Raw genomic sequence first — 22,174 nt, forward strand, 5'->3', positions numbered from 1 at the left:
GTTCCATAGTGGTACAGACTTCAGCTGTCTTTCAGCTAACCACCTTCTGCAGATGGTTCTTAGCTTTACTCTTGTGGCTATGGTAGCTGCTAGGTCACCAACCATAAGATTGGTATTCTAGACAGAAGAAAAGAAGACATGGCTCTGAACTCCCTTTAAATCATTTCCCTGGAGGCCTCCATTTATGTCATTTTTTTTCTATTTGCTCCATTTGTGAGGGAAACTGAAATTTTCTGAATGTTGGATATATTTCTACTTCTAACAGTATAAGCTCTGTTACTAAAAAAGGAAATGAATATTAAGAGAGTCCTCTCATAATAAGATCTGTTTGGATAATTATAGTGACAACTTGGAATGTGGATGGAAGTAGAAAGAAACATACCGAAGTTAAAGGCTAGGAGGAGACTAGCTCTGGGAAGAGATGTCAAGTTCCTCACTTGAGCAGTAACTGTATATAGACAGAAACTGTAATCTACTCAGATACCACAATCGACAGGATTACTAAGTGTAGGGGAAGAAAAGCTGTAAGGAGAACAGTGCCTTAGGAACTTGGCAGAAAGCATCACACATAATATATATATTAATAAATGGCAATATTTTACTAGCATGTATTCATCTATGTCATAAATTTTATTTTGATATTTTCATACATGTATATAATATTATCATATTCACCCTCATTATCCTCCCTTGTGTCTAGAGTTCAAGTTTGAGCTAACTCCTGTGTATAACAGTATACTGGCTTTGCTTAAACCCTTTGGAGAAAATTACAGACAGTAGAATAGTGGGGAAGTACAGTGACATGAATATTTTAAAGTAAAAGTTTGTTTTGTTTTGTTTTTAATATTAGGTTTTCACAAAGTGTTAGAGCTAAAAAATCATGTCCTCTACCCCCAGGCTTTTTTTTTTTTTCCTTATAAAGGAAAACATTCAATTGGGGCTGACTTACAGTTTCAGAGATTTAGTCCATCATCTATATTGAGGGGCATGGCAGCGTGCAGGCAGACATAGTACTGGAGGAGTGGAGAGTTCTACATCTTGATCAGCAGGCAGCAGAAGCAACTGTGTGTCACACTAGACATAGCTTGAGCATAGGAGACCTCAAAGTCCATCCCTACAGCAATATACTTCCTTCAACAAGGCCATGCCTAAACCAACAAAGCCACCCCTTCAAATAGTGTCACTCCCTAAGGGGACCATTTTCTTTCAACTCACCACAGTCACCATATGAAGAGGCACAAAAGAATGCCAACAAGGTTTTCGTCCAGTCCCAACATATCTGTCATGGCCTACAAACCCATAATCCACATTACACACATACACACACACACACACACACACACACACACACACACACACACACACTGGAAATGTTTTTTGTTGTTTTTTTTTTGTTTGTTTGTTTGTTTTTCGAGACAGGGTTTCTCTGTGTAGCTTTGTGCCTTTCCTGGAGCTCACTTGGTAGCCCAGGCTGGCGTCGAACTCACAGAGATCCGCTGGCTCTGCTCCGAGTGCTGGATAAGGCGTGCGCCACCAACGCCCGGCTGGAAATGTTTTTTAAAAAATAAATCTCATTGCCCTTACATTATCTAGAATTGTTATTGACGCTTGTGAGATTTTTTTTTCTCCACAATAAATAATTTTGTGTAATTAAATGTAAGTTTGTTGGCTAAAGATCTGAACAAATCTCTGGTAGTCATAGATTTCCTTTCAGTATGAGTTCTTTAATATCCTCAAATTCCACTGTGATATACAAAGGCTCTAACAAATTAATTACACACTGCAGGATTTACTCTTGGATAAATTCTTTCAGGGTTATAAAGATTAAGGTGATGGGCAGACTTTATAACACTTATCACATGCATAGGTTACTCTCCAATATGAATTCTTTCATAACTTTGCCGATAACTGTGACATGCAAAAGTTTTATCACATTGCTTGTATTCACAGGGTTTCTCTCCAGTATGAGTTTTTTTTTTTTAATTTAACATAATTTATTTAACAGATCCTTGGGAATTTTTCATCATGCACCCCAATTCCGCTCAACTTCCATTCCAGTTATATACTCACTTTATCCCTGCAGCATCCCCCACCAAAAGAAAATTATTTTTAAATCAAAGCAAAACAAGCAAGCAAACAAAAAACAAACAACAAAAAAATTCTTTGCTTCCCCTCTTCCCCACCTTTCCAACACCTCCTCATTTGTCCTGGTGGCATTGGGAGCCTTAGTGTGTCACACAGTAGACCCTTTTGTCCAATCAGCTTTACTTACAAATGATCATTGCAGTGAGTCATTGGTTTTGTTCAAGGCCTCTGGTTTCTGGTATAACTTTATCACTGGATCCTCACTGAAACTCCTCTGGGATGTCCTGCAGCTGCCGCAAGTCATGGAGATCCTAAGAGTATTGTTCCACAGGACCAATCCCTTCACAAGCTCCAGTAGGTCCCACGCGGAGCAAATGTTAGAGTAGACCAACCCCAGGCCTAGCTGTGGGTCTGAGTAGTTGAGCTGGTCAGTCCAGGCAACTGGGGCTTCCTCCCTTAGGCAAGTGGTGGGCAGAGCCAGCTTCCTTATGCCCAAGTCATCAGGGTAAATCCTCCCTCACCCATGGTGAGGGGTGCAGCCATCTCCCCAGAGTGCAGGGGTAGGGGCCAGCTCAACAGCTGTGTTTCTACCTGTACAACAGTAAAAGGAACATTAGAAGTAAGGGAAGGAATATGTTGAGTACCAAAGTACATACTGGGAGACTTTGAAAATGGGTGTGTACAGAAAACAAGAATGTATGAAAGGTCTAAAGAGCAGTGTGGGGTTAGTGTCCATGTAGCATCTGGTCATGAGGCCATCACTTGCCTTCTTCTTAGGCCTTTGCTTCCTTAGTTGTAAAATTCAAATGGCACCTGTGGTGGCTAGATGAGCAGACTTACAAAGCACCTAAAATAAGCACTGCAGCAGGAAATGCCCAAAGTTAGTTGATTTTTTTTTTTTCATTTTATTCAGAGGAATAAGTAAAAATTTTTGTCATAAAATTTTGAGACAATGAGATCAGATATAGAAGAGATTATATATAAGAAAAGCCTACACATTTTTCAAATTTCCTTTTTTTCCAAATATTATCATAAAATTGATGATGAAGCTATAAAAATAATTTCTTTTTTAGGACTTACAAATCAAAGTTTAAATTTTTATTCTATTGTAAATATATTATACAAGAACCTTGAAATATATTATTGGCCAACTAAATTAATCAATAAACCATTAGTAATAAAATGATTCTTTATTGTTTATGGTTTTTTTTTTCTGTTCCTTTACTTTTTCACAATCCAGTTCCCCCTTTAGAAGAGGCCCTTAAACAAATTCAAGAATCCAACTTAAAATCAGAAGTAAACATTCCTCTTTCCCACAGACCAGCAACAACTTGGCGGTAAGCAATTTATTATTACTGTATTAATATGATTATACTGTTATCACTTAATATATAATAACTATGGCTTTCTGTTTGCTGAATTTGTAGTCTTTTTCATTGGTTATTTCTCTTTTGGCAGTGTAGGGGAGGTTTAAGATATGGTTTCTCTGTGTAGCTCTGGCTGTCCTGGAACTCACCCTGTAGACCGGGCTGGCCTGGAACTCACAGAGATCCACCTGCCTCTCTGCCTCCCAAGTGCTGGGATTAAGACGTGCGCTGCTACCACCTGGCTCATTGGTTACTTCTTATCTCTGTTTTAGAATTTGTTCTTTTTACAAATTAAGAATTAAGTCCACTGTAATTTGCTGTCTTACATTTTTACACTTACATTATTAACAATACAAATACTGCCAATAGTGAATAATTTTCTGTGAAAAATATAAAAACTATTTTAATATATTGATGTTTATTGTCTTTACTGAATAGATAAAATTGTTTAAATTGTATTGATACAAATTTAGTTTTAAAAAGTAATTTTGTTGAGTGGTTTTTTTCCTCAGTCAGAATTTTTCATTGTTACTGTTCTCAATAAAAACTACAATGTCTGTCTTTTCCATTTTTTCCAAATTTTTTTTTGATGTGACTATATGCAGAGAACTAGATAAAGCATTGGAAAGCAATATGGAGTAGGCTGTTAAAAATACAGTCTCCAGGGGCTGGAGAGGTGACTCAGTGGTTAAGAGCCCTGATGCTCTTCCATAAGATTTCATGTCTACATATGTATAATCCTCATGTATAACCATAGAGAGAGGTAAGATGATGCTTTGGAAAGCACCAGGACTGGTTGTAGCTCAGTGGAAGAGTGCTTACCTCACATGTGCGAGGCCTGGGATTGGTCCCCAGCATCACAAAACAATTGCATAAAATTACATCAAATGAGTAGTAATAATCAGAACATTCACCTATAGGAAGTTATTAATAATTCAGATTTTACCTATATTTAACAGAATATTATTCTGTTCTTAGAATTCCTCTGGTCAGTGAGTCTCTTGATTAGACCTAAACACAAATTATTTCATCCTTTCAGTATTCCTTAGAGTCTGGGAAAGAACTGGACTCTTGGTTTAAAGAACTTCATTAAAGCAGCTCTGAAGAGCATATGAGTTACCAGGACAAGTGGTGAACAGCACCGTAGACAGAGTGATGAGCACACGCACAGTCCGCAAGTGATGAAGTCATGATGATGAAGTCAGGGTAAAGGGAGTTGAGTCAGCTAGGGCTAGAGTTCAGTGGTAGCGTGCTTACTGAGCATGCATCAGACCCTGGGTTTGACCCTCGTTCTACAGAGAGAAGGTGAGAGAGGAAAAAGAGGCAGAGAAAGGCAAGAGACAAAGAGAGACCCCATAATTTGAGACAGGAATGGAGATGCATGCCTGGAATCCCAGAACTTATGATGTGGAATCAAGAAAATCAAGAGTTGAGGGCCTGCTTTAGCTACATGAGACCCATCCAAAACACCACCAACAACAATAATAATAGCATGGGTAAATCGGAGAATACAAATACTAAGCTTAACTAGATATGAGATTAGAAAGAGAGATGCCTCTGTATGTTAAGAAATATAAACTTTGGGGCAATTGAGATGGCCACCAAGCTTGATGACCTAAATTTGATCCCCAGAACCCACATAGTCAAAGGAGAGAACCAACTAATGCACGCTGTCCTCTGACTCCTACATGCATGCTGTGGCATAGATGTACACATCCACAGAAACACATAGGAATAAATATACTTTTAAAAGAAGAAATGAAATATAAACTTACTCCTGAGATTTGTAAGAGAATTTTTGTTTGTTTGTTTGTTTGTTTTTTGAGAGAGTTTCTCTATGTAGTTTTGGTGCCTGTCCTGGATCTCACTCTGTAGCCCAGGCTGGCCTTTAACTCACAGAGATCTGCCTGGCTCTGCCTCCCCAGTGCTGGGATTAAAGGCATGTGCTACCACTGCCCGTCTTGTAAGAGAATTTTAAACAAATGAGCAAGGTCATTTTTTTAAACATACCATTACAATCATTGTAGACAATTGTGGAAAATGGGAAGAGACTGAAAAATGGAGAGAGGAAGAAAGGGAGGAAAGAAAACTATTTCATAAAAAGAATAGATTATGCGTTTGGTATGATAATATAAAGAAAATTAAAATACAAAAGGTAAATTGAGAATTTGGTAAGTAAAAGTTTGGAGATTTCTCAAAAAAATAAAAATAAAACTACCATATAACCCAGCTATTTCACTTCTGAGAATATACCCGGAGAACTCTATACCCTACCACAGAGGTGTTTGGACACCTTGTTTATTGTTGCTTTGTTCACAATAACAAAGAATTGGAATCACCTCTGCTGTCCATCAACAGATGAATGGATAATGAAAGTTTGGTATATATATATATATATATATATATATATATATATATATATATATATATACATACATACATACATACATACATATAGGAACACTAAACTCTAAAGAAAAATGAAATTTAAAATGTGCAGGAATATGGATGGATGTGTACAATATTAAGTGAGATCACACCATCTCAGAAAGAAAGAAACCACATGTTCTCTCTTGTATGTGGAATCTAGCCAATAATATATGCACATATGTCAAAGATGTACATGTGGGTACAGCACACAAGAAATGAAAACTAGTAAAGCTAAATATAATTAAGATGTGCGAAAAGAATGAATTCAGGGGATGACCATGAGTCATGAAAAAGGATATAAAACATGAAAAAGGATATAAAAACTCTGTGGCCTCAAACTCGCAGAGATTGCCCTGCCTCTGCCTCCAAGTACTGGGATTAAAGGCATGTGCCACCACCACCCAGCCTACTTGTTTTTCTAGTGCTAATTCTGTCATTGATTATTGTGGTTTGGTGGTGGATACGTGCATAAAATATATTTAATACTAAAAATGTAAAATTTAATGTGAAGCTTCACATCTTCCATTTCAAATGTCAATTCTAACTGGATGTAAGTTTGTTAAGTTGTATAGACTTTGGGTCTGGTTAATTTTGATGTGTAATGCTTTTATTTATTTGCAAGTTTTTTACAATATCATTTTAAAAGAGAATTTGGTGATATTTAAATTTTTATGTGAGCTTTTTTAATCAGAAGATGGAAGTACAGTTATAAATGTTAAAAAAAATTTTAACAAAGTTGAGATAAGAGGACTAGAAAGAGATATGAAGGTAGTGATTTTATTGTTACTCAATTTTTTTTCTTAGTATTTTGTTTCCCAAACCAGATTGCAGTTTTGTTCAGTATAATAGCTAGGTCTTATACATACATGTATTTCCTATAGTGCTATACATGTTGGAAGAATTCCAGAAATAAGGGGAAAATACCGTAGATATAAGCACACTCCAAGGGTAGAAGTTTGGCCTGAAGCTATAAAAATGAGGAGAATATTCATCAGAGGCAAGCACTTCCTGCAATTTAATTAGTTTAATTTGACTTACATGTACACTGAGAAGAGAGTTGTTGGTAGGAAAGTTACAAAGGAAGCCAAGAATTAAACCAGGAAGAGTCTGCTAAGTAATATGTTCTAGAAAAAGTTAATGAAAAAATTGAAACAAGCTTCCAATAATATGTTTTGGAAGTTTTGCCAAATGAATAGGGGCAAACTAAATGTGGAAAAATCAGATAAACTGGTACTTCGGTTAACAAACTGATGACTTCTTCACAACTGCCAAGGAGGAAAACAGAAGAAGAGGAAGAGTTGGGGATGGTTTCAGAGACAGGGTTTGGTCTGAAAATCGATGGTGAAACAGTGAAACCATTTATCAAAACTTAAGGATGAGGATAAGAAGGCAGATCTCATGTTGAGCCACAATAGAAAAACAATATGACTATGAAGGAAGAATGAACAGGTTTAGGGAGGGAGTAGTTGAAAGGAAGCTAGGGTAAGTTATGAGTTTGGGGTGCAGGGTATTCAGGAACCAGATAAGAAGTCTTGGCCATGAACACAGATGTGACAGTCATCACAGATCAAAACAAACCAATGACTGGTGTCTGTCAGTGGTGGTCTTGAGTTAAGCGACCAGTCAGAATGCAATGTGGTAACAAGACAGTATCTTTGGATATGAGCATTTTTCAGGTCAGGCCACAGAGCAATTGAAAGCTAGTCTTTGCTGAGTTCCTACCTCCTACAAATGACAGCACCACTGTCAATGTGATCACAGTAGATGAGCCACTTCCTAAGGAAGCGACTTAGAAAGGAACCCAATGCTGAATTAGTCCAGTGAGAAAGATAAGAGGATAGTGTTAACTGTTAAAGACACACAGATACAGAGAGCATCACAGTCGGCTTACACAAGATTCCATGAGGAGTGCTGGTAAAGTAAGAAAAGGGTGGCCAAACTCAAAACTTCCAAAAGCCTGGCCTTAAAAGTGAGCCCTAAAAGGAGCAACCAGAGAAGTAGAAAAAGATAGTAGGAAAACTAAAGCCATTAAAGACAGTGGTCAAATTTCTACTTATACAGTTAATGAGTTAAGTAGTTAATCATAAGCAAAGCAACACATTGAAGTGAAACAAGCTAGAAATATGTGTTAAAAACCTGAAGTTGGAGACATGAAGGCTGTATGATATTAGAATATTCTAGGAAAGCTTGTCTGGACAAAAGATGGCACATACTGACCAAGGCAGACAGGGCTCCGAGGGAGCCTTGGCTTTAAAACTTCTAAACTACTTAGCATTTTTGTACAGAGACCCTTCACTTTCCAGTTTCTTTTTCTGTGTATCCACTGTTATTTTGTGCTGATCAGATATTTTCCATTTTAAAAACACCTCTTTTGTACAATAAATGAAAGCATGGTGATTTTTCAGCAATGTGCAGTTGTTTAAAATCTTTGAAGGGTTAAACTGTCAGAATAACCTCAGTTCTTCAGAAGCAAAAAAAATGTTATCATTTTAGCAAGTCTGTACTAAAATAACAAATATTATGTATTGTCATTGTGAGAAATAACCCGCATTCTGTATCAAAATACCTAGTTTTCATAATATACTTTTGACTGTGACTTTGTGATATCTAAGTGTATGTATGTATATATATATATATATCATAAGTCTTTATTTGAAAAGCAAATATGTATAATCTATGAGAGAAGATACCATGATTAACTAATAAAAAATTAGACTTCTCTCCCCAAATAGCTAACAGTGTTAAATATTATATGTTAAGTATTCTGCAAACTATAAATGCCATATAAATATGAAATTTTAGACTATTAATGATCATTTATTGGTTTTATCAAAATAAATTTCATGCAAGTGTTTATTCGAGGATTAATAAGCTATTGTCATGTTACAAATACATTTCAGTGGAATATAAACCCAAAGTAGGTTAAGAAATAAAATGATACCACAAAACAGTTCCAGAGAAGCGGAGCAGAGCGCAGTACTTGTGCTGGGGCCTGAGTGCAAGCTCTACCATTAGCCACAGCCTCGGCCCAAGACGTGGCTCTGACATAGAACATGCTAACGGTAAATAAAAATATTTTAAGATGCTAATGTTATAATCTAAAATGAAAACTTGTTTAGAAAAGTGGAAGCTAATTCTTAAGCCTCATTAAAAATTGGCCAATAGGTTTTTAGGAATATAGAAACCACTTCAGGAAGTAATGAGATATAAAAATCTTAATAAGGTATTAACTTTAATAATATCAGAAATAATCGACCTTCCATCGCAGTCAGGTTCTTATCACAAAGCTGATCTGACATTTCTGGTGGATGTAGAGCAGGAGAGGACATAGTCTCTCCTGGTTAAACTCTCTGACAGAGCAGTTTTGTGAGATATCTATCTCCAATATCCATGTCTTTGTGATGAGATAGTCCATTCTGAACCACCCACTACCCCTAGATGTCTGCATTCGCTATTCACACTAGTGGTTTAAATTAGATTTTCCTGCCTATATCTGTGCATCAGACTTTTGAAAAGAGAAGAAAGATGAATTTGAATCATCTGGGTACATGTTTCAGTCAGTCAGTGTGAGGGGAATCTGGTTGACCAATGGACGATCAAGCATGGACCCCAAAGGATAAAATCAAAATCCATCAAAAACCTCCAGGCAGCCCAGTAATAGACTTTTTAAATCTTAATGAGGCTCTTTCTACTTGCTGTCCAAATACCTTCCCACCTATGCAGATCCATTCCTGCCTGTCCAGCTATCTCCAATCCTGATCCCTCCTTACCTGGCCAGCTGTCTGCTTCACGGGCCCCATTGCTATCCCGTCATCCCCAGAGTCTTCCTAGCTACCCTGTTGTTTCTCCCGCCCCCCAGACCTGTGTTCTTCCATCTTCCTCCTCTGCTCTTCCAAAAGCCTTTTTACCAGCCCCATTACTGCCTTATTCTGTCAGATGTCTCCCTCATCCTCCAGCCCCAGTTACTTCTAGCTTCCCTAGCAGTCTCCCTAGTCTTCCAGCCCCTACTCCATCTGGGCCACCTGTCCTTCCACCTCACCCATCCCAAAGTTCTCCGATTGTTCCTGATCCTGACTCACAGAACAGATTATTTTACAAAACTTTCAGACCCAAACATATACTTGCAGCACAGCATTCTACCCCATCAACTCTAATGCCTGCCCTTATCCGTCGTTCCCTTCCAGCTCGACTGGTTGTTTCCCCAGCCCCCTTGGAAGCTCTCCCTGTTTTGAAACCTTCCAGTTTATCCAGACATCCAACTCAACCAGCCCCACCCCTCGCTTGTATCACTCCTGTGCCTGAGCATTGTGCTAGGTTTGATGTTTGTCAGTCAGTTCAGAAATCTGTTCCCCAAGCCACAGCACTGTCAGGTCAGCCTCAGGCCTGCGTAGACCATCTGCCTGCCTTGATTCACCCGCCCCCATGTCACTCTCCATGCTCTACTTTGCCTTCATCACCTTCTGCTTCCACGTCCTCGTCACCGTTGGTGGCAGTTTCTTCCTCTTCATCCACACTTTCTTCTCCTTCGCCTTCTTCTTCTCTCTCCCCTCCCCTACCTGCCCCATCTGTCCCTCTTTTGCCCTCTCCTTTGCATTCATCCTCTTCTCCATGTTTGCCTCCAACTTATCTGGCTTTTCCCTCTCCAGTGTCTCCTTCTTCCTCTTCTTTTATGATTTCTTCTTCCTTTCCTCCCATGCTTCACTCTATCTCGATTTCTACCTCCCCATCTCCTGTTCTTCCTATCCATCCCTTCAATCCTCCTCACTGGGGGAAGAAAGTAGAGAAGAGGAGAGAAGAAAGTGGAGTAGAGAAGAAAGGAATAGAGAAGAAAAATTTGAGAGACGACAACTTTAAAGGTAAATCAATTGAGTTTATTAGATATTTTGTAGATTTAGTTCTATTTTGTTTGGGAAGGGTAACTTAAAGGGGAAGGACTATGCAAGAGTAGAAAAATATAAAAACAAAAATAGACAGAAACATACCCTCACTGTTCAGAAATGTGTACTAAATACCTTCTCACTAGCCATGCTCTCCTGGTGATGACAAAGGAATAATTAGGAATGTAATAATCACCGACCTTGATGATTCTGTCTGTCTAAATAAAGACATATATGGGTATTGGAGATAGTTATATGTCACATGTGGCAATATGCCACCTTCTAAAATGTTTCTTTATCCTGATTTAATCGGAAATAATTTAACTGAGTTGATAGTAAATGCCCTTCAGTCAGCTGTTTCCTTCATCACCCACTTATCCTTGAAGGAATTGGATTTTTCACTGTGTGTGTGTGTGTGTGTGTGTGTGTGTGTGTGTGTGTGTGTGTATGTTGAAATGTAACAAGCTATCAGCTTCCAGACAGCACAAAATAATAGAAGAGATGTCCTGAGTTTCCAGACAGTACAACATTGTAAAAAATTTTAAAAAAGATATTGTTCTGATTGGAAACACTAAAAGTAGACTACATTGAAGACACTCTTTTTGTGGCATAAAAAAAAAATATGCTTAAATGGGGCTAGAGAGATGGCTTAGGGTTTAAAAGCACTGGCTGCTCTTCCAAAGGACCAGTCCAATTCCTGTCACCCACATGGCAGTTCACATCTATCTGTGACTCCAGTTTCAGGGGATCTGACACACTTATACAGAGATACATGCAGAAAAAACCCCAGTGTACATTAAATAAACAAATAAATCTTTTTTTAAAATATGCTTACATTTATGATTATATTCCTGAACCAAACTGAAAACAAAGGTTTATATTCTTGGCTGAGTAAGAGCCACACTCCCATAGCTAGTTATTCAGGGAGGACATTCATACCTACCCTGACAAAGCGCGTTCTTAATTTCTATCTGCTGAAATCTTGGCCAACTCTCTTAGGGATATAGGAATATCCACTGGCCAAGACATCAGCTAAGAACAAAAGCTAATAAATATTATTATCTCTATAAAAATATATCTAGAGAACTGAAAACTGACAACAAATTCACAGGATTTCTACTCCTGCCCAAGTGATAAAAGAATGGAATATAGTCATCAAAGTCATGAATGAATAAGCATCCCTTATTCATTCTTTATTGGCATTCTGGTCTCACAATCATTTTTATTCTATCACTCATTGCCTTAAAGTTCTATTCTAATATATCTGTAGATTTCTCCAATATCCTTATATGTAATTATCTGGACATATGTGCACATAGTATACAGTTGTGTCATTTATATGCTTATAGAAATAAGTTGATTTCAGTTAAATTAACTTATTACTGTGCTAAATCTTTTCATATCTGGTTCACAGAGCTATAGATTCTGCCTTGCCTTCAGCAGTGTCAAAAAATGATCACGAACATCAAAAATACCTTGTAAGCAGAATTAACTGTGATAAAGAAATGAAGGAAAACAACATAGCAAACCTAGCTACTAACAAAAACGTGTTCCAGCTCAAACTGGAGGAGACTCAGAAACTCCTAGAGAATCAACATTTAAGCAGTTTGCAAGTATGAACTATAACTCTATTACTGGCGTTTTCATTTGTAGTAAAAGTCTGTCCTACTTCCCAGTGTTCTCCACACAGCTAAAAAGAGGCCATAAAACCCTGTGGATGAGTCAGTGTGACTTCATCACAGATGCTAATTTTTCTTCTGATCTTCTTCTTTTTGCATTTATTTAAAAAAATTTAGGCTGTATGAATGTTGTTTTCTGACAAATATAAAAGCTGTCTGAAAGTATAATATAATATAACTATTATTTAATTAGAGGTTATATTTTAAAAAGCAACCTAAATTTAGGATGCATATAGATGCTATGAGCCATCTCTCCAAGCCCTAAAGCCACTGGCTCTTGAACCTGTATCCACATGCTTCCATAGAAACCGTAAGATCAGTATGAGACTGCTGCATGGATCTCATGTGGGAAATGAGCCAGCGGGGCCCAGACATAGATTTTTGTCGGTATTTTGTTTGGACTCGGGATCTAATTTAGCCCAGGCTGGCCTCAAACTTACTATGTAGCCAAGACTATCCTTGAACTTCTGATCCTACTGGCATATTTATTTTTATGAAACTTTTTGTCTCTTACATACAACCAGAATTGAAAACCTTTCTCTAGACCTTTATAAAAAACGATATAATTCCTATCAATTGACAGTTCACATTAGGGTCACAGAACTTTATTTTCTTTTTTAAAATTCTCTTTATTTTTGAGAATTTCATGCATGCATATGATGTATTTTGATTTAATCTTTCTATTTCCTCCCCTATTCCTGACCACCACCACTTTTTCTTCCCAACTTGATGTGCTTCGTTTTTTAAACCCACAGAGTTCACTTGATTCTGCCTGTATGGGTATGTGTGTAGAATTACCTATCGGACCGCGGGGAGCCTCCCCAGGATCATGCACAGTCTCCACATGGTGCTAATGGTAACTGATGGCTGCTGCATCACAGATCTGTCAACAGTCTCTTTTCAGTCCAATGAAGGTTTCAGGAAGAGAATATAATTTATAAACAAGTATTTTTCAGAATTAATTTAGTATTATGAAACCTTGAAGAAACGCCATACCCTAAATGGAATAGCAATTATTTCTAAGCTGTCGTGGTAGCTAGAACAATTGAGCAGTTACTTTGGGAGTTGAAAGGAAAGGAAGCACATTTTTTAGGGTTTCCTGACTTTCTCTTTACCATGAGGTCTGCTGCAGGGGTATAGCTTATACCTATACTGTTTATAGTCACATTATTTTATGTGTCAGTAACACTAGTATGAGTCCACAGCATAAAACACTGTTCTTTTTTTTCCCCCTCAGAAATTTTGTGATGAAGTTAATCAGATAACCAATTCTGAAACTCTCTCAAGTATAGACAGCCTTGAGGCTGGAGAGCATGAAGAAATATACATAACACTTAGTATGGCTCCTTCCACGTCGACCCAACAGAACTCTGTTCCCCTCAAGTCAGCAAATCTTCAATCAGCTCATTTAAACTGCTTTGACGAAGATAAACTATCTTTCTCTAAAACTCAGCATATAAATAGTTGGCTTACAAACTTAGACACACAAAGTACCCAGCCTGTCACATCTTTTTCAGATATCTTAAGTAAATCTAATGTTCTACCCTCATGGGAATGTTTGAATAATAAAGAACAGAATCCACCTACTTTGAGCAGAACTGTGGAAAGAGCTACGAGAGCTGCTAATGACTCGGTGCTCTTTGTCTGTAGTCCTTCCGTCGTTGCTCTAGATAGAAAAGGAGAAAACCCCTCTGAAAGCAATACTGTGAGGACAAGGGACCCCGCTGATGGAGCACTCCACAGGCAGAGGCTGCCAGGTGCCGAGAGCCCAACATTTAAAGTCAGTAGAGCCTGGACGACTCCAGAATCTCTAACTCAGGACGCAGCTTCATTTTCCATCCAAGAGAGGCTCTCTGAGTTCACTCCGGACGACAGGAGTGCTGCCATTCCTGCTTCATTTGTACCAGTTTTGTCACCTGACTCACAGTCAGGTGGGCCTTCGTCAGAGCACAGCACATGCGTGAAAGAAATCGATCCCGTGCAGTGTTCTGATAAGGTAGATGAAATGAAAGATGTGAAATGTGAAAAGATAAACTATTTTAGCTGTAATAAAGAAAAGTTGTCTGTATTTTCAGACAATTTTCAGGCCATCTGTGCACCTCAAAATTCTAACCCAAAAGATAGGAAACAAAAAGCCAGTGGGCCGTCAGCACCACTGTGTAATGTCACTCCTGACTGTGACTTGCCTACCCAGCACAGCAAGAAGCACAGCATCCAGGAACAAAATGGGGTCAGGCTGCTCAAGAGTATATTAAAGAAAGAATCCAGATACGATCATGACTCTCTAAAGGCACTAGTTATAAACCAGAGTTTTAAGTTTAGACATCAGAAGGCAGAAGCCATTAGAGATAGTATTGAGTTAACAAAACAGAGAGGGAAAGGGGCAGGGGCCCCAAAGACGATGAAGAAGCTGCGGTGGCTGGACGAGAGCAATGCCACAGAGCAGTGTGGGGGTGACAGCCGCCCCGTGAGGGACAGGGCAGGGGTGGTCCCACAGTGGGTACAGCACTGTCACACCAGCAGGGGCACCTGCAACCTCACAAACGTCCCTGACTGTACTGCACCTTCTGCTGGTGGAGGGAAGGCCAAGGCTGACAGTGGCTCTGAAAATGTGCCTGATTTAGGAGGATATGAAGTGGACAGTGTGCCTTTGAACTCTTCTGTACCTTCAGGCTATAGCCTTGCTAAACAAGCCTGGTCAGCCTTCGGAAGAGAAGAGAACAAAGCCCCTGCACATGCTGGTGACGCCAAGACTCAGAAGTCTAAGCCTCCAAGGGGAGCGAAGGTAATGAGAAGAACAGGGTCTGCAAAGGTCCAGACGGGCCTTGTACATGTGAACAGAAAAGCCGCTGTCAGCCAGCCACTGTCTTCAAGAAAAGCCAACACACTGGCCCAAACTCAGGGTAAACTAATTATACCTCATCCTTCACCTAAACCACCGACAAATATTAAAAGTGGTAAAAATATGCAAGTGTCTCCATGTCAGTTAGCCATACCTGAACATTCTCAAAATGTCATGCTACAGAACTGTTTAAGTTCATGTGTGCTTCCAACAGAGTACCATTTGAACCAGTGGACTCAAGAAAGCAATCTCCCGTTCTCTGATGCTTGTTCTGACCTACTCGCTGTGACCTCACTTCTACCATCTCCTTACGCTTCGGAGTGCCAAACCTCAGCAAAAGTAAACTATTCAAATGGCATTCACACTGGTTTCCAGCAAGAAGGGACGGTATATTGTACCCAAAGAAGTCCTGTTTGTGAAGAGAGCTACCAGTTGTTGACTCACAGGAATACTGAAGAAGAATCGATTCTCCCATGGAGAAGAAGGAACAATGGGTGCCAAAATGAGAAGGCTTCTGGTAAGGATAGAATTTATACCTTCTTGTGGGAAAATATACAACTTTTCAGAGTCGTGTGACATTTCCATATTGTATATGGCAATGTATACTGTATAGGTAGTGAGTTATAGTTTAGCCTTATGAAGATAACTTAGCTCTCAATACTATAACTTGCTGTAGTAGCTGAAGTTCTTCAGAGAATTACCTAACCTGTACTCAGTAAAAGTTGGAAACTTTTGCTAGCTCTGTTTTTTCTATAGCCTCCCTGATGTTTAAAAAGAGAAGACAATGAGTAACATCTGATCCTTATCCTGTGGGGTTCCATCATTGCTGTTGTCACATGTCACATGGGGAAAAGCCTTGTTTATTTAAATAGATAAATGTCACGACTTAGTTGTTTGTTTTGTTCTGTTTTGTTTGACATAGAGTATAGCTCTGGCTGGCCTAGAACTCACTATGTAGACCAGTTAGCCTCATGTCCACTGATGTCCTCCTGCCTCTGATTCCCAAGTGCTGGCATTAACGGCATGTGTCACCATACCTGGCTTATTTTAAAATTCTTACATGAATTTCTTCTATGCTGTCAAGGTGGCAGGTAAAAATGCTTTCAGGCAAACTTGACAACCTGAATTCAGTCCTGAAACCTGCATGGTGGCTGGAGAGAACTGGCCCCTTTTAGGTGACCTCCAAACTCCACATAGGCGCCCCGGCATGTGTGTGCACATGCACACATGCTCATACATCAGGCGAACGGTCTGCCGTTTAAAGAGAGAAGTGTTTAAATATGCACGCAGCCCTCCCGTCCTTTCCAGGACACTGCAGTTCTGCTGCTGCCGGCCTTGTGTTTCTGTTTTCATGTAGGAAAAGAATAGACACCATTGTTTTGAACAGTTTTGAGATTCCCTTCTCCGCTGAATACCATTGGCCCTGTCATACACTGCTTGTGTATGACACTTCCCTCCTTTAAGGAAATGGATTAGAAGCCATAAAACTTCCTGCCAGTGGAAATCCGTTCCCTACCAAAAAGAGCAAGGACTGTTGGTAGAGGGAGGGAAGCAGTACAGTAATAACAAGTAATAATGTGCTTAGAGAGTTTTCAAATTCATACCAGTGTTCTCTTCAATTATTAGACCATGCGCTCGCTTTTAAAGAGCAGGGGTTGTCTGTGTGCTACATCACTGTGCTCCCGCTCCCAACAGGGCCTGACACTTGACAACCTGACTCTCCATCTTTTTTTTTTTTTTTTTTTTTTTTTTTGAGACTTGGGAGATTGGTTTTGTTTTGTCTTTTTGTCTTGTTTTGTTTTGGAGGCAGAATCTCACTGTAGCACTGACTAGCCTGGGCTCAGTAAGTAGACCATGCTGTCCTTGAACTCACTCAGATCTACCTACTTCTGCCTCATGAGTGCCAGGATTTAAAGGTATGTAAAATCACACCTGACTTAATTTTTTAATTATTTTTTATTTATTTGTCAGTTGGTCTATGTATACCTATGCCACATGTGGGGGGGTACCTATGGAGGCCAAAAGAGGGTATCAGATCCCCATGAAACTTAAGTACAGAGTCTTGTTAGCCACCTGCCATAAGTGCCAGCAAACTCACATCCTCTGTAGTGGCAACAAAGGCTCTTAATAAATGAGTTATCTCTCCAGCCCCGAGACTTTTCATGAATTGGATGGATACAAACTACATAAGCAGATGGAAAATTGAATGCAAAGAATGTAACCTAAATCTCTTGACTACTTTTCTACAAAAATCTAAGTTTTAAGAAGGTTAGAGAACTAAGGTTTTTAAAAAATGAAGAGAAACTAAGGGAAGAAAAATCTCAAGAAAAATAAGTAAATGATTGTGGAAGTTATAAAGCAAGAGGAATAATATACCTTGAAACACATGTTAAATGAGTCCATATTCTAAAATACAGACTCATTCTTTACAGTGAAATAATTATGCTTATCCTCATCTGAAAATGAACAAAAATGTGTAATGAATAAGCCCACTTAGAAGGGGTTCAAATAAAGGTCAAATTAAACCTCTGGGGAAGGGATGTAAACCCAAAGACACTTGATGGGAAGAGAGACATTGCCAGAGAAGGTGGTGGTGCCTGCGGCTGATAAACATGGCATGCTTTCCTCCAAGGCGGGACAGGACTCCATACTAAATCCGGAACTGGGTGAGAACAGGCAGTGGAAACAAAGTTAGAACAATAATGGAAACCTTTTAGGATTTCAAAGGGACAGACCTAGATATTTTAATAATGACATCTTTTAAGTAACATTAAAAATATAAGCCTATGAGAAAAAAATGAATGTACAGATTTTAATAGCCTGTAGAGAAGACTAAAAACACCATGAAGTGAATGAAGGAAGACCTGGGTGGAGAAGGTGTGTACATGTTGAGGCCATGAAGTTCCAACAGACTCTGTGAAGATTTCCAGACTCTATCTAATATTTAAATTATTAAATGTATAGACCAAGAATAGCTGAGAAAATCTCAAGAACAAAGTTGAAAACTTCATTTCTAAAGCAGGCAGTAGTGGTACACACCTTTAATCCCAGCACTCAGGAGGCAGAGGCAGGGGATCTCTGTGAGTCCAAGGCCAGCCTGGACAACCAAGGGTACACAAAGAAACCCTGTCTTGGAACTTTCATCTCTACATAGTCTATCTAAATCTTCAACAATTAGCACAGTGTGGCATCTACAGAATGATAATAAAATACAGGCCCACATAATTAATTGCTTAATTTTTAACAAAGGTAGCAATTCATAGTTGGGTAACTATACATCGTCAGTAAAAGTGACCTTTCCTTCACTCATATACAAAAATCAATTCCATGTAAATTGTGATTAAATATGAAAAATAAAAAAGCTCTAGAAGTAATATCATTTTAGAATAATCAGATTTCTTATACTCTATATAAAATATAAACTATTAAGAATGGTACTTATACAACAAAATTGGAGTTTTTTCCATACAAAAGAATTAACAGGTTAAAATGATGCAACACTGAAGGGGAAAAGATATTTGTAATGCTTTGTACTAATCAAGACTCATAGGCGGAATGTATAAAAGACTACAATAAAAATAAAAATGTGCATCAATTATATCCTGAGGGCTAAGCCAGAGAAGCAGTACCAAGTAAAGAGGTCTATTGCAAAGCATTGATTTAAATTAATATGGGATTCAGCTTGGCAAATCTAATATTTGTAGGACAGGTTATAAAGAACAGACTAAAAGACTACAAAAAGGGCTAACACCAGTATCCACAGAGATTGAATCAAATCCCACCATGATTATCTAGAGTGTCTCCCTCAAAACAAAACAAACCTGCATGAACAAAATAATGTCACAGAATATTGATGTTTAATTGAACAACTGCAGACTACAGGTAACATATCAAAAGGAATCCTCACTGGGCTAGGAAGATAGCACATTCACTAAGGAGCTGGACTTGCAAACATGAAACCTGAGTTCAGTCCCCAGAACTCATAAAAATAGAGGTTCTTATAAAGCACCCACATAGTGGTTCACAACCACCTGGAACTCAAGTCCCAGGGGATTCAGTGTCTTCTTCTGACCTCCAAGGACACAAGTGGTACATGTAAGTGAGTGTTAGAACTCTGGGGGAGAAAGGTATTCTGACTGCTCAGGGAGTCAGGCTATACTTTGAGCTGCTAGGACAGATCTGGTGGCTGGAGCTCAATGGGACAGCTCTGCTCTGGAGGGAAAGGTATCCTGAGTCAGGCTGTACCTGGTGTGGTTGGGGGATGGTCTCTCTGCAGGATATAGCAATCCTGCTCCTCTCCTGGAGAGCCCCTACAGCTGAGCTTTGCTCAGCCCCCACTTAAGGGGACTTCCTAGCAGAGCTCTGCTTCTTCTTCAGGCCAAGATGATGCTTCTTTTGCTTCACTCTGCAAAGGGGAAACCCCTGCAGAAATGTAGCAATCTCCTCCTACTCTGCTCCACCTTCCTCAGTCCCCTAAGGGAAGTCTTAAGCAAGGTTCTTCGGTTCAACTTCACCTTGCTCAGTCCCCTAAGGGACGTCTTAACAAGGTTCTTCTCTGCACCAGCAAATGAAGATCTTCACACCCAGGACTCTTTTGAGAAAGAGATTTATTTGGGAAGGAGGAGTCCAGCAGAGCGGCTGCCTCTATGGGGTGGAAAGAACAGCCAACAACTGAACAGGCAGGGTGGTTTACATAGGGTTTCTTAGGGGCGGGGTTTCTTCAGGGAGAAGATTTTCTGCTCATGGATTGGTTGGTTTCCTGCTCAGGGATTGGTTAGTTTCATTGTTCAGGGGGCAGAGATGGCTCTGTTTTCAAGGCCAAACTGTTTCTTTCACTGGCCTTTTTTGGCTTTTTGGCTCTAATTCTAAGGCCAGGGTATAGGGACAAAGTGTTTCTTTGGCACTGGTTTCAGAGTCAAGGCGTGTTTCTTTGGTTCTGGGTTCAGGGATAAAGTGTTTCTTTCACTGGCTCAGGTTCCAGATCTAGGCTGTGTTTCTTTCCCTGGTTCTGGGCTGCAGGGTCAGGGTGGTTTCTTAGCTGGCCCCTTTTCCCTACAGTACCCATACTTACATGTAGGCAAAACACTCACTAGAAAATAAAATGAGTCAATCTAATTTTTAAATGTTTAATGCAATGAGTGTGATATCATATGTGTTTAATCCTTAGGAAGGTGTCCGCTGACATCAACACACATGTACACGTGTGTACGCACTACCACACACATATGCACCCTCCTATACATGAACAGGCACATATTCACACAAAATCACAAAGGAAAAGATTAGAATAAGCTTTTCATAAATAAAAGCCATCAAATAGACAATAATCATGCAAATGTACTTTTAGATGCAACTACATACATCAGAGTAGCTAAAATTAAACACATTACCAATGATCAGTAAAGTTTTGTATGAACTAAAAATTCTCATCTACAAAAATTGAGCATATGTAGATTCTATGACCCAGCAATTCTAGACCAACAAATTACATATGTATATTTACATACAAAAACATCACAATATATTTCAAATAATTGTAAATACTTGATTTTGACCTATATAACATGCTTTTGCTCTAATGTGATTATGTTTCAATGCATAGTTTTCAACCATCTTACCAATTATGAGGACTTTGGTATGATATCATTACTTCACATTTCACAGAAAAACATACCTTTAAAGTAGGATTTACTCTTCTAATTTTTTGTAATTTCTAAGTTTATGAAACTAAGTCTGAGGTGGACACTGTGGCAGTGCAGTGCCATGAGGAGACTATACAGGAATGAGGGTATGTCCACTCTGCCTTGCTCTTACTCACCTGTTCTTCAATTATTTGTATCATCTTTGGGGATTGACATTGTTAGAATGAGGTCTTAGTTAAGTGGCCATATAAAAGGCATGGGAAGGTTATGTGAGGAGCACCCATGTACCCATAATTTACCCTAAATGCTAGAACATCACATCTGAGAACTTGCTCAGATACTACTTGAGATGCATAAATCCACTTCCCTGGGCACACTAGAACACTGCAAAAAGACGCAGAGGCAGATGAAGGGTGGTACCATTGCCAGCCTCTTATCTTGGGATTTCTTTCAGGATAATTGAATTTACTATACAGTATATTAACCCTCTAACAAATAATGGTGCCATTTCTAATTTTTTGATAATGTAAATTGGAATCCTACTATGCTCTTCCTGTACACCAGTAATATGTCTTGTGTGTCTTCTTGGTATTCCCCATATTCTGTTCCTTAGCAGAAACTGTGTTGAATGCATCCTTGAAAAGGTACCATGTCTAGAACTTAAGAGAAGATTAATAGAGGCCTGCTGGCCAAATAGAGGAAATATATAGAACTTTCTACACTGTTTGACAGTAGCTTGAAAATTTGAATGGATACATTTTACGTATTCAACTTTCACAATTTTTTATATTGACATTTGTTAAGATTCTACTGTTACAAGAAGAAAGCAAGTTGTTGAAAATAAGTGGAAAAACCTACTAGAGCAGAAAAGAAAAATCTCTGGATCTGTAGGAATGAAATACACCGAGCCAATGATTGTAAGTATGGTCTTAGCAACACTCTCTTTTAGTAGTAGAAAACGACCTGAAAGACAAATGCTTTTGTTATAACTGTACCTCAACCTCAATGTGAATATAGCCAAAGCCATCCATGGTACAATGTTGGAATCTTTTGCTAGTAGCTTATTGTACTTACTTGCTATATTTGAATGAGTCCATATGACCAGTGAAGGCTTTTAACTATCTTTAAGCAATTATTGCTGGGGCCAGAGAGATGTTCAGAGCACGGACTGCTCTTTCAGAAGACCCGGGTTCAATTCCAAGTGCCCACATAGTGGTTCATAACTGTCTGTAACTCCAGTCTTGGGAGATCC

At 38.9% G+C, this 22,174-nt stretch overlaps 1 protein-coding gene across 3 annotated transcripts in view; it reads left to right on the top strand.

Moving 5' to 3' along the window:
* Cep126 (centrosomal protein 126) overlaps positions 1-22,174 on the top strand; it is a 49,687-nt gene that overhangs the window by 15,105 nt on the left and 12,408 nt on the right. For all 3 annotated transcript variants that reach the window (XM_028890962.2, XM_037207766.1, XM_037207767.1), the window contains exons 4-7: positions 3,326-3,422; positions 12,174-12,372; positions 13,676-15,797; positions 21,727-21,839. In XM_028890962.2, coding sequence (XP_028746795.1) covers positions 3,326-3,422; positions 12,174-12,372; positions 13,676-15,797; positions 21,727-21,839 — 2,531 coding nt within the window. The remainder of the gene's footprint in view (positions 1-3,325; positions 3,423-12,173; positions 12,373-13,675; positions 15,798-21,726; positions 21,840-22,174) is intronic.

The sequence above is a fragment of the Peromyscus leucopus genome, chromosome 7 (genome assembly GCF_004664715.2).
Source record: "Peromyscus leucopus breed LL Stock chromosome 7, UCI_PerLeu_2.1, whole genome shotgun sequence".
NCBI classification, from domain to species: Eukaryota; Metazoa; Chordata; class Mammalia; order Rodentia; family Cricetidae; genus Peromyscus; species Peromyscus leucopus.